At 38.1% G+C, this 13,826-nt stretch overlaps 1 protein-coding gene across 4 annotated transcripts; it reads left to right on the plus strand.

Moving 5' to 3' along the window:
* Positions 1–6,951: 6,951 nt before the first annotated feature.
* Positions 6,952–13,800, plus strand: aktip (akt interacting protein). 4 transcript variants are annotated; one of them, XM_080032447.1, is made up of 10 exons: positions 6,952–7,097; positions 7,633–7,757; positions 9,938–10,149; positions 10,340–10,404; positions 10,695–10,795; positions 11,012–11,100; positions 11,284–11,382; positions 11,763–11,870; positions 12,007–12,067; positions 12,390–13,800. In XM_080032447.1, the coding sequence occupies exons 2-10, from the start codon at positions 7,710–7,712 to the stop codon at positions 12,495–12,497; spliced, it is 891 nt and encodes a 296-aa protein (XP_079888573.1). In that variant the 5' UTR covers positions 6,952–7,097; positions 7,633–7,709; the 3' UTR covers positions 12,498–13,800. The 4 variants fall into 4 exon arrangements, with proteins under 4 accessions (XP_079888573.1, XP_079888575.1, XP_079888574.1 ...); XM_080032449.1 differs by having other exon boundaries at positions 9,941–10,149; XM_080032448.1 differs by having other exon boundaries at positions 6,960–7,097; positions 7,636–7,757.
* The last annotated feature ends 26 nt before the right edge of the window (positions 13,801–13,826 follow it).

A 13,826-nucleotide genomic window follows, 5' to 3' on the forward strand; every position in this document is an offset into this window, starting at 1 on the left:
ACTGACTTGTGATTTTTGATGGTGGCTCTTCTGAAACAAATATTTTATGACACACATATGGAATTTCTGCATGTAAAAGATGTATTTATAAAAATCTGTATATGATAGTGTGTAATAATATCCCATTCTCAAATATAGACCTATATCATATACACACACTGTTACTCTATCATAGTTTACATGTTTTGGATGTTGTGAAATTTTATTTCAAATAAGTGGGTCAAATCAGCTATGCCTACCTCTTCTCTCCATCATTTCTCCCTCACCTATTGTCTTTTCCACACACTCATTCTGCATGTAAACAAACATGATGCATATGTCGTCAGTGGTGTAACTGTGGTTGTAAAGTATAGCTTAATTAAAGATCCATTCAATACATGACCTTTTCCACTTACCTCAAGCACTTTTCAACGCTCTTCCTTAATGAACAAATGAATTATGCAGTAACCTAGGCTCAGCCAACAAAAGGCATTTGCTGCCTAATGTGTTTGCCTAAATAGCAGTGAGGAGCAGGCCCTACCTTTTAAGTGGATAAGGTACCTCTGTTCGGCTTGCGGTAAGTGTCTCGTTTAATTTAATTCAATAATCCTGATAAATGAAATAAATCCCTTTTGGGACATCCATTCCTTGGGTAGAGAGATAATATAAAATGAGGTTCACAGAGAAAAAATTAGAACATTATGGTTGATTGAGCTTTCACAAAAAGCAGAAATATTAATACAGAGATCTTCTTTATGTTTATAATTTTGCAATAATGAAGGGAGGCATCCATGTGGAAAACAATCAGAGCCCGGAATGGATGACAGTGATTGGGAGGCTTAGTCAAAGAATGCATTAGCATTTTCGCACACTCCCCATGCAAATTGTTTCACTTAAACTTTTTAAATACCATTTTGTGTTCTGACTTAATTTTTAATACGTTTGCAGATAAGGAAGCATAAGCACAGAGTTGAAAGGCGGATCGTGAGTGTCTCTGCAACACATTTATTCACCATTTGATTCATGAGAGGGAAGGGAGAAATTGAAAAGAATGAAAGAACATGATCTGCTCTGAGAAAATGTAACATTTTGTGCTGAATCGAGATTATTTAAATATAATGAAAATACCCATATCGAACATTCATTTGAATTCAATACAGACTCTTGTATAATTGAATGCACTACTCTGCACAAATTAAAATGGGCTTTTTTCTGGGGGCTGGTGCTGCTTATATTGAAAATGTTCTACTTATACCAATGCTATTCTGCTTGGGCATAAAATCCATTTAATAAACATATGTTGTGCAATATGCATTTATTATAATAAATAGCCAAACTAACTTTGTTTGTGTGGGACTCAGCTATATAGTTTCCAACGAACACCCAAGCAAATAAATATGAGATGTCAATACGCTATATATACAATGTTTATAGTACTTCAGAAAGTAGGTATTTTTATATAACAAATAACGTGTGAGGTATTTCAATTCATTAGCTGTGAGTTCTAGTCTTAGGGGACGGTGATCTCACTCTAAATAATGGAGCCATACTGTACGTCTAATGCTGCTGTACCTGTGTATTACCTCAGTCAACTGTTTATATTTAACCCCCCCCTCGCAGACTTATCACTTGTTTCCGGTAACTGCAGCCCTCTTGTAAGTCAAATTGATTGAGTCGTCCTTGAACATCTGTTGTTCCGCCAAGCCTCAAAGGTAATCCCGCTAATGGCCCTCTAAGCTATCCACATAAACACACACATAAATAAAAATGTTTCCGAAGAGATTTGGTCATTGACTTGCTGCTAATCAATTCTGCAGCTGCATCTGTTGATGAAGGTCTGCGCAGCACAGAGCAAGATATATGTAGCGATCAATGCCTGGCACTGCACTGGCTGGGCAGTGAGTGACAGTCACAGCTCCACCGGGACGTCAGACATTTACACACAGATGGAACAGGGCCCCGTCGGATGTCTTGGCAAAAAAGGCTGCCCACAAACATACAGTACATACACACACACACACACACACACACACACACACACACATATATATGCACACACACACACACACACACACACACACACACACACACACACACACACACACACACACACACACACACACACACACACACACAAAGGAGTGAAACACAGGCACTTGTGAAGTGAAGTCTGTAAAGTTGAAGAAATGGCATTCCATAATCTGAGCTGCTCTGCTCTGGCACAGACTGATACCACTGCTGTTGGATGAACGCCACCTCAAAAAGCCAATATTTCAAGATTTTGGGGAAAAAAAGGGAAAATTTTTCAAACTTTATCAATGACTTCAATACATTTTGTGGTTTTTAAGCTTTCCATATCAATGGGATGTACACCTCCACTTTAACAAGGGGCAAACAATGAAAAGCCAACTACACAGCATAAGGTTTAATGCGTAACAAAGGCTAAGCTAACATGTAAAGAATAATACGGGTATCAATAGTTAACTATCAAGGGCCTGTCCTGTGCCGGGCCTATAGTGCTCATAATGTGTCGTCATACAGAGAATAATAATCCAATCGCTACGGTTTCATTTGATCAAAATGCTTCTGTCCAGTCAGACTGACTGTGGGTGACTTCACAACATGACCACAGCACAGTACACCTACTTGTTTACTCAGCGTGATATTCATAGGGGAGACATTCTGCAATATCTCCACCAGGGCTTACACAGCGAGAAAAAAATATCTGCATATAACAAGACCAAGCTGGGCTTTTTTGGATCACTCCTGCTGCCAAGCAATATTCATAAATTTAATTTCCAATCTGCTCCCTGCTTTTATTAGTTTGGGGTGTTATTAAATGAGATTGCTTCATCTTATTATAATATATTTTCCGGGGTCTGCTGCGAATGTGGCTAGGAGCTGGATATTCAAATTCAATAACATGGCCTGTACTTAGTGCATGGCACTAATAAATGCCAATGTGTGATGCATATGAAGACGGGGGCTCAGCGTGTAAGTCGCAGCGGGCAGCAATAAAGCTGTGCGTGTCCTTCAGAGGTGAGACATGCCTCCCTCCACCCCTCTACTCCACTGGCTCATATGCCTGCAGAAACCCTGCTGACCTACATACAGGTATATAGCAGAGAGGAGAGGAGAGGCGACTGTTCATATTCCCCATGTATTTTATTAACTAGACATAGACAAATCCCCCAAGAATGAAGACACCAGCTTTGATTCTGTACGTCAGAGAAAGGGAAAAGCAGAATGTAAATCACAACTATATGTGACCGACATAGTTGAAAGAGCTTACCTCTGTGTTGGATGCTGGAGTAAACCTGACCTGTTGGATTCATCTTTGAACTGACATCAATACCGCTTGTGGTGGATAAACAACTGACCAATGCCATTGTACATAGCAGCAGCAGTAGCTTGGTTGTATTGGTTGCAGTGTCTCACCTCTTGGCCTCGGCGGGGTTAAAACTTGCCGCCTCTTTCCCTTTCTTCCCTATTTTATCTCCGTAACCTGACAACTGCTTTAGCAAAGAACCGCAGCTTAGGGAAGCTTAGCTGCAGGAGCGAGTGACCTTTCCTTTTATTATGAATATTTCTATTTCGTCGTTATTATCGAGTGAAATCTATGCATATGATCAGCACAATGGATTTCTTTTTCATTAGTTGTGTAAAATGCCACTCAGTGAATGGCGGGGCAAGCCGGAGGGGCTCCTTGCCAGATTATAGCCCCCTCCCCACCCCCCCCCCCCACCCCACCCCCCCCCATTGGAGGGATCTGACAATTGGAATTAATATGCGTGGAGCTCTCCCTATCCATTTGTTTGGCTGAGGTTTTGCAGGCAACTTTATCAGGGGGTAACATTATCATAGCTTTGCCGAGAGCTTCTTCATCATGCTCACATCCGAGACGGCCCAACACTTGTCACTGTCAATCACAGGGTGATAATACACAGATGATTCTCTCATTTGGTTTAATAAAATCTCCAGGCTTATTTGAACTGCAGTCATTACAGCCAATCATTGCTGCATTGAAGGTTTTAGCCAGGCCATAGCCTCAGGGATAAGGAAATACTATTGCTATATGAAGGGATAGGGCTGATGTTTGTCTTATTTTTTTTTATTATTTTACTCCCCAGTTGTTCATATTTCTAAAATGAATATCACATTTGAATCTAGATTTGGCTCGCTTTATTCAAACTAACATTATTATTACATATTATTTGGACATGGAGTCATATTTTTCCACTTCTTTGTGTCTGCGCTGTCAAGACAGGTTTCACAAGGGAGTCGGGACTGCCAATTGTAATTCTTTACTGTCATTTTAACCAAATTGTAGATCTGAATCAGTGGGCCTCTGAAGAAATGGACTGGCGGAGGGGGACATATTTCATCTTGAATTTGAATTCTGATTCCAGCTGCAAGTGTGTAGCTGGAAAATGCTGCTGGAACCGCACAGTTTAAATATAAAGCCAGGAACAAGCAGACAATAAAATATATATTTACATGGCTAATATACAGAATACATTGTGATGCTCTTGCTGATATGATGCTTTTTATTCCTACTGTACTGCATGTGCTAGATGTACTGTAGTGTGGGGTCACTGTGAAATGTACAGTGACCAACAAGGCCCAAAACAAATACATTGACAGAACATTTTTGTATATTTTTTTCAAATCCCTATGGTGCATTTCTACGCTAGCTGACAAAAGCAAATATGCTACAACGGCCAAACACATTTCCATCATGAGAAATACAGAATCACCAGTTATATTTCAGAATTAAAAAGCCATATAATAAGCTAGATTTTTATTAAAACTAGGTAAATTAATAGGAAAAAGCGGATGGCCGATTAGATACCAGACGAGAGAGTGTCTTTGATTTTGAAAATGATAAAAAAGTAGATAAAAGAGGCGATATTAATGGTACATACTCTTTTTTTTAACATTTGGCCTTGGTCTTTTACAATATTATCCCACTTCAAAAACAAACACATTCTCTATCTCTTGGTTCAAAATTCAAACTATTGTGGTGACTGGATATGCAGCGTTTTCTCAGGGATGGTGAGTTTTTAACTTATCATTTCTGGATTTGCAGCATTTTAGCTGTTGATGTTTTATTTTATATTATATTGTTTTATATTTTGATTTAAATAAATCAATTTTAAAAATAAGAGAAATATAAACTTTATTTGTATAACACCTTTCATACAAGAAATGCAGCTCAAAGCGCTTTCTAAAAAGTACATTTCATGCTGTTATTTAACAAGTTTATATACTGTTGTGGTGAAATCTACAGTATAAACGAAAACAATCCAGCTCTAACGGGTCATATATTCAATTAGTTACTCCAATCTCCCCACTTTAATTACATTCATTAGTATATTTGTCTGACCAAACAAGGTCACGATAGTTGATTAGACTAAGAATCAGTGGCAAAGGCAAAAAAGTCATTACGAAAGCAATGGTGTGAATATTTGCACCCCTTGTTTGTGTCAAACAGTTTATCTCAATGTCGAGGAAGGCAAAGCAGGCATAAACTTATTTATTTTGCGGTGGTCTTTGATTTGTACGTGTCAAAAGAGTGCTGGTGACCTTGCATCGTTGGCTGCCCCAATACAGAGGCACTACACTAATTACCTTTGTCAGTGAAGTGTACTTAGGACAATATACAATCAGATAACAATAATGGAGTCAATAATTTGTATTTACTCTGAAACTTGGACAATGTCATTTCTCCCAATTAATGCAAGCACCCATGCATTAAATTAGTTTTTTTTTCATCACCCAGAAAAATAATTAGGGGTAATTGTTAGGAAATCAATCAATCAGCAGAATGAACTGCCAATGAAGCGTGGTCAAAACTAAAGAAACGTGTGACACAGATGGCTTGGATGCACCTTATACCCTCAAGGGACTCGTGCTGTGCAGTACACCAGAACTTTCAAATTAAGGTAGTAGCAAAAGTGTGTAAAAGTGTGTATTATTTTAAAGTTTATAAGTGCCCTGAAGCACTCTATGGGGGAATAATCATTGTATATGTATGTGAAATCTAAACAGATAATGTATAAAGGATTTAAAGACACACAAATAGGCTACATTGACCAGATTGACTGACTTTGCAGCTCTTTTTAAACCTTTGAGAGCACATGATCTGTAAAGAAAATGATGATTATTAAAGTCTACAAAGAATATGTATTTGATCAAGATTGCTATTTAAGACACTGATTATTTGCAACCTTTTTAATTGCAAATCTACCTAAAAGCCTTTTTTTACAGAAAAAGTTAACATTTCACACTTTGGATTCACATGTTTAACATGTTTAAATATTTGGCTTTACTATCACTATTTGTCAATCAGTCGATTACATTTGTGCACAATTAATTAATTAGCTAATAAAAACCATAGATAGGCCTAGTATAAAACACACACAAATGCAACTTAACTTACTGTACAAGGCAAATCATTATTCAACATGACAGGTATGATAGGGTGAGACAATAAGCAATAGGCATGTCATAGTAGGATTATATAGTGTAATCAATAATGTTAATGCTGTCTAAAGGCTACTATTCCATTTGTATTGGTCAGGCCTGCTGTTGTATCAGCACTCTCATCCAATCACATTAGGCTATTTGTGGACCTTTGTTAATGATATTCGCTGCACCTGTGCTTTGACAATGCTGACAAGTCAAAATGTATTCTGTGAAATTGGATATATCTTCTTGAAAAAATAGCCTAACTGCTATGACCCTGGTCATTCTTTCTAATTTGTTTTTTCTTTGCAAAACATTAACAGAGCTGTAGGTATGTCTACTCACAGTTTGATTGACAACAAGCCGTGGTAAATGTGTTATTTTACCTTTAACTTGATAGAAGCCTTAGCAAATCAACTGCGAGGACGTTTAACCCATAAACCAATGGGAACCCGTCTTCACACAAAGAAACGCCCCCTCATTACGTCAGATTGAACTCAGGTTTCTGTGTCTGTCAAATTATTTAGCTAGCTTTCGATAGCTACCTAGCCGGGATGACACCTTAGTAGAGAGACAGCGAGCAGATGAGACGTCTCTGCTAAAACTATAAACATTAACACACCTTTCTTTAAGGGACTTTAACAAATTCGGTGAGTTACAACACTAAGCTGTTTTACGTGCTAATGGCTAAAATTAAAGGGGTAGTCAGGTTGTTAGCAACGCTAAAGCTAGCGTCCCGCTAACTTGGCTATCTTGTTAGAAATGTTACGGTTATAATAGCTATTTTTACCTAAATTAAAGTACTTGTCTCTACTGTTACTATCACGCGACACACTAATGTTAACTACGTTGACTCTTTTAACGTCGACAACAGTAAACAGTTGACATACTTCATGAAACAGCCATTTTAGCATTAAGCTAAGCTATCCCCCTATGGCTATCCCAAACAAATCCCTTAGACAATTCGATTCTCGCTTTGTATCACTTAACGTTAAAATAATGTTATCATTAAATGTCAAGTTGCTGCGGTATACAGCTATATGTTTATCCAGATGACATTAGTTCGGTGGTAAGTACTTGATAGTGTAGGGCAGGCCTATGTGTTTGTTTACAATATGTCTGTTTGTGTGTTTGTCCTGAACTGCAGCAACAGACATCTTTTCATGTGTTGTTTTCCCATGACAGCAGCGGATGGCCCGGACAGCACTTTTCGTGGGAACTCCATGAAAAGAGGGACACCAGTCTGAACCTCTTAATGAGTAATGAACCTAAACCCCTTCTGGAGCATGTCTGCCAATACAGGCCGTAAGGTAAAGCTCAACACATTGAACTGTATTTGAATGAACACCTATCAGGTCCTTGTGTGGGAAAGCAAATTACGTGAAACTTGATAACAGAGGTAGGCTATTCCACAATGACTTGTTTCCATGGCTTAGATAATAGTTTGCAAATGTACACATGCAAGTCTGTGGAGCATGCCATTCTTTGATATTTCGGACATGGCACCCACTAACCCTTACAGATGGTATTTGACATGTATATGACAAACCTACACATTCCAACATATCTTTTTTTTTAATATGTGAATGCTGTCATACACTCGTTGTCCATCTTAAGTTGATTGTATGTGTGTGGTTGAGTTTGAAGGATTCCTCAAAGGCGTCACGTGTAAAGTATGTTTGTAGATAAAACAAGGGAGATTTAACTGATTAACTTGCGCCACAAAGTTGTGGTTCACTTCCCCTGTAAATCCCCTAAAGAATACTTTTGAAACTCACATCCATGAGTGTTGGTGAAATCAGTTTCACCAACACTCTTTTTTTTTATGTGAAGTACTTAGCAGTCAAACGTTTGTTTCAAGCTTTGGACAGCAATTATTTCAAATTTGAGAATGCTGTTTTTTTTTTAGCTCAATACTTTTGTTCTACCAACAGTTTTTTGATTCAAGCACCTTATCTGTTAAATGTCTTCAGTCCTGCACCCTTCATTTTTTTTTGGTTGAGATAATGAAATATAACTTCCATACAGAGCATGAGACTGATGTTCTGCGCAAGGAGTTTATTGCTATTGTGAATGTTCTACTTTTCTCCCTAGTACATGTGCAGTGTAATACAAATGTATAGGGTTTCTACTATCATAAAAATTCCACATTACTACAGATTTGGAATCTGTGCTAACTTGTATTCATTTCCATAGGAATGTCAGTAAACTGGAGTTGTTGACAGTCAAGTGTAGGGTGTGGTTTCCAACTCTAAAAGAAATGTGTCTGAAAACTGTATTTGGATGACTAGAACCCTATTGTTATCTGTGTCAAATTCTTCTATGCTATCACTGTTTCAGTTGTTTGGTACATTTGTCTAGTGTTGGAGTGAATTTCCATCGAGTACGGGGAGGGGAGGTGCATTTTAAACCTGCTGGTGTTGACGTACGGAAGAGGCAAACATTGAACTTTGAACATGGGTGTGAGGGGAATTTTTTCCTGCCTAGTCAGAGGAACATTTCAAAAAAACATCTGCTGTCAAGTCTGACTTCAATGTGCAGGCTAGGTCCATTCCGTTGGCACACAGGGCTTTGCCAGCATTCCTGGCATACTTGTAGTAGTCATTTTGGCAGCAGTGTTGCTTTTGGCTTCTTGATGCATTCTTTTCATTCTGCTTCTGTATGTGTGATGTGTAAAGTGACACTGTACTATAATTACTCTTATCATTCTGAACATTATTAGAAAGATGCAATGATGGCTGAAGTTGAACGTGCATGCTCTTGTCTAGACACTGCTTCCTGATACGCTGCAAACCAGATGGTCAGTGTAATGTGAGAAGTTGGTCACAGCACATGGGTCAGAGCAGTGACCCATTTGTCCTCTCTTGAGTGTGCATTAAGGTTTAAAAACAGTAGCCACCTCTTAACTGGCTCTTGAGACTTTGTTTATGTTATGTCAGCTTATTTACATGGCTGGATTCAAGGCCATAGCCCTGGAGTCCACATGGGGGGGGGGGGGTCAAAACTATAGAAAACATTAACATTTTAAAACCCATTTCGAGTCATTCGGAATTATTTGAAAATTCATTAAGGGGTGGAATAGTTTTTTTTTTTTTAAATACATTTCCTATCCTTTCATGTCTCCTAGTATGCTGGCTGTAGTGAAATGTCATTTTTGTTACAGTGTTATAATAAGTGTCCCATAAACAGCTGATAAACATTTATTCCTTTGAGACAAACAACATGCAGAAATACAGTAAACATTAAAACTAAAATGAGTAATAATGATTATAGCCATTTAAATTAACATATATTTAAGATAACATTTGATAATGATTGAGTTTGACACTGAGTGCCATTTTTTTCTTTATTTTTATTTTTTATATCAATATATTGGGAGGGACATACAATATTCTGGGCATATTTGAATATTGTCTATGTATATTATAAATACAGCCAAGGCTGGATTGTATATTTACAGCGACTCCTGTTATCTTTCTCTTAAACCCAGCAGAGATCGGACAGCGAGGAACAGACTGGGCAAGTGGAGCAGAGAGCCAGCCCGGCCCGGATGCCCTTTGGCAAAAAGCAGCTTCCACCCATTCCTAAGAATGCAGCCCCCATTACCAAGCCCACATCAACAGGCACTCCAGCCCACTCCGCCAATGGCACACACGCCTCCTACGGGCCCTTTTACTTGGAGTATTCTCTGCTGGCTGAGTTGTAAGTATTGGGACGGTATCACAATTTCACTTGGCACATTGTGTTTTTTCTAAGTGAATACTCAGATGTTACATTTCTAAAACACCTTGTGTATAGTCTGTGTTAACTTGAGTTCAAAGTATCCCTTAATGAATGTAATTTGTTTCTCCTGCTTTTGTATTGACCTCACTCCTTGTCATGTGACCTGCAGCACTCTAGTGATTAAGCAGAAACTCCCAGGGATTTATGTCCAGCCATCCTACAAATCGGCACTAAGTAAGGACCCTCCTTTTGAACTTCATCAATGTTTCATGTTCATACTAATAAAACCTGACTTTTGCATCCCCAAAAAAGTATACAAATATAAATGTAGCATAATGTTAATAGCATCCGTAACCCTTTTCTACAAGATCCCTTTATCAAAATGCAACATATATTATTCGGCAGAAAATAAAAAGTTGTTGTGTAGACTATGTATTGTTGCATATTCATTTTGTGAATGAACACAGCTTGGTTCAGCATGAAAGAAGTGAAGATTCTAAAATACTTTGTCTCCCACTGTATAGTGTGGTTTGGGGTCATATTCATCAGGCATGGCTTGTACCAGGATGGAGTCTTCAAATTCACTGTGTATATTCCTGATAACTATCCAGATGGAGAATGTCCTGTAAGTATAGTGTCCTTATTTGACAATTTATTTTTGTATAATGTATTATGGGCTGCAAAGGAAATATAGTTGGAGTCATATTTAAACTGTCAAAGCAAATTATTAAAAAAGCCGATATGTTGACTATACTTTTGATCAACGAGGTTGACTAACAAGGTGTTACAGAACTTTTGTTGGGGCAAACCCTTAAACATGTCCTTTATGATTTTGTTTCAGAAATTAGTATTTGACATCCCAGTCTTCCACCCTCTTGTTGACCCTGTGTCTGGAGAGCTTGATGTCAGGAGAGCTTTCACCAAATGGAGGTATGCGCTCTCATATTCTCTGTTATATTGCTTTAGCTGTAGTGTTCATTTTTAATGTTCGAATTAAAAAAGATATTTTGCACTCTTGAGTCTCCGTAACTTTCAAATAAGGCCTTGTGTTTAATGCACCCATATATCTGGCAATAGGGTTTGATAATAACTCTTTATGTTGTGTTTTTGTAGACGGAATCACAACCACATCTGGCAAGTCCTGATGTACGCACGTACAATTTTCTACAAGATCAATACCACGGAACCACTGAACCCAGAGGCTGCTGTGCTGTGAGTGTCTCAGCGTCTTTTCAATCGTTTTTTTTGTAGGACATGGACCATAAAAGTGACTTATTCTCTAATGCCCTGTGTATTATGTCAAATACAAAAATGAGAAATTGTAAAAATGCCAATTCAAAAGTTTATTTTTATTTTTAACAAAGTAAAATAAACCAGAAATGTGATTAAATCTAGTGTACAGCCCCGCACCATAGACTGTATATAGGCCTGCAGCCCTCCGTGCATCCTTCCGGCTGCCTGCCTCTTTTAATCGTGCAGCTCAATTTTTCTTTTGCCAAGTAATATTACTGAGCCATGATGTATTTGTTTTAGGCTTTAGTCATTACCCCCATCTCATGTGTCATTGTTATAATTATGCTATATTCTTTCAGGTATGAAAAGGATGTGCACTTGTTCAAAAGCAAAGTGGTGGATAGTGTAAAACTATGCAACAGTCATCTTTTTGACCAGCCCAAGATGGATGACCCCTATGCAATAAGGTTTGTAAACTGTCCTCATCCCTCACTGTGTGTGTGTGTGTGTGTGTGTGTGTGTGTGTGTGTGTGTGTTCAAATTTAAATGTGTAAAAGGTTTTATGTTGTCTCTCACACTTTGCTACTCTCATCCATTTTAAAGTTTTTCTCCATGGAACCCGGCTGTTCATGAGGAAGCAAAGGAGCGAATGTTCACACACAAAGTACGTTTTAAAAGAAGTTAACCCTCTCATTTTCATTTGTTTATGGGCACTTCAACAAGAACTGTCTTTTTTTATATTTTATATTGACAATGTTAATTATTTATTACTGCCTTTAACTGACTAACTAGGAGCTGATGAGAAACAACATTTTGTTTCATTCTGAATCCAAGTACTCAGTGAAATGACAATAAAGGACATCTTGTATCTTGAGTGCTCTCTGCTCCAGTTCTGCTCCCAGAAGTAAAACCCAAAGGGCACGAGCACTTGATCTGTATGAGCTGTCCTTGTTATGTAACGGCTAATTTTGCCTTTGTTGCTGTAGAGACGGCCTGAGGATCACCACAAGGGAACGCAGGTGTCGGGATTGTCTTGGGTGAAGCCTGGATCGACGCAGCCCTTCAGCAAAGATGACGCTCCTCCCCAGAGCTGAGACCGCAGTGTCGCTATAGCAGCCACTAGAGGGAGGCACACACACGTCGGATCCCATGCCACTGGCTTTACTCTGCTGTTTACGTGGACTGGATCCTTGAAAAAACAGTTGGGAGAACTTTATAATTAATCTCCACATTATTGCTCGGCTTTAAAAGCTTTGTAGGCATCTCTTCAAACGGCTTTAGAATAAGGAAACAATTTGTATCATTATGTAAAATCGACAATAACAAACTGTTGTCTAGGCAACATCATTTAGGCTGTGATGCAATCAAAAGAGCTTTCTCATTTTAGATTTTCAGATCCATGCACATGTTGGGCTAGGTGATAAAACATTCTGTCCCACAAGGAGCTGAAAAGTGTGAGCAAAGCATATTGCATTTGTTTGTCAAGTATAGTGGACTACATGATCTGTACCACTTGTTCAACGACCGTTCACTAGTCAGACTTGAATGTTGAATTGGCCTAATCGCCACCCCTCCCATTACCCAATTAGATTGACATGTTTTATATTTGTTTGTTATTGGACAATGATTTATTTGATTTCACTGTGTAAACTATCGTCTTACATAGTCCCTAATATATAAATATAGTATGAAGAGGGGGCAAGTATCGTTTTTAAATGAGATGCTCAATAAGTAAACCTCAATATTTTATTATGTCTGATTTTTAAATCCTTTTGAATGTTTTCTGTTGGTTATTGGTTATTAAAGTTTTGATGTGTAAATAATGGATGCTGTGCTAAGCTTTGACTTTAAGAGACATGTCTACATCAATGCTTGGGTTTTTTTAAGTGAATGTTTTGGGTTTCTTAGCTTTCTTTGCAAAAATATGACTTAAGCTCTTCTTTATTCTTCTTCGTCAAATAAGTTACTACAGGATTCCTACAGTGTTCTGAGGGAAATCAAAAATATATTTTGATAAGGTTTAGTTATTTACTATTTTCAGAACAGGAGTTACATTACACCTTTTCTCCTGTGCCAGACAAATGTCACTATATGTGATGTATTCATTTGTAGAGGGCTTTTTAATTGATAGTCATATTGCCCAGCAATGTGCAAATATTATCAAAGGATATGGTGCTGAAAACCTGTTGGATCTATGTATAGCTGCTGTGAAAGGCAGACATAATACATTGTCAATGTACTTCACACACTGCCATCCGGCCTGCCACCAACATCTTCAGGCGTGGGAGAGTTAAAGTGCTCTATAATGACCAATTCCTTCTCCAGTTTGTGGAAGACATTACTGCATAGATGACATGAGATTGAAATGCTTTTCTCTGAAATCAATAAAATAATCCAAAACAGACTCTGGAATGTTTGTCTTT

Source organism: Ammodytes marinus (assembly GCF_949987685.1).
Source record: "Ammodytes marinus genome assembly, chromosome: 1".
Taxonomy (NCBI): Eukaryota; Metazoa; Chordata; class Actinopteri; order Uranoscopiformes; family Ammodytidae; genus Ammodytes; species Ammodytes marinus.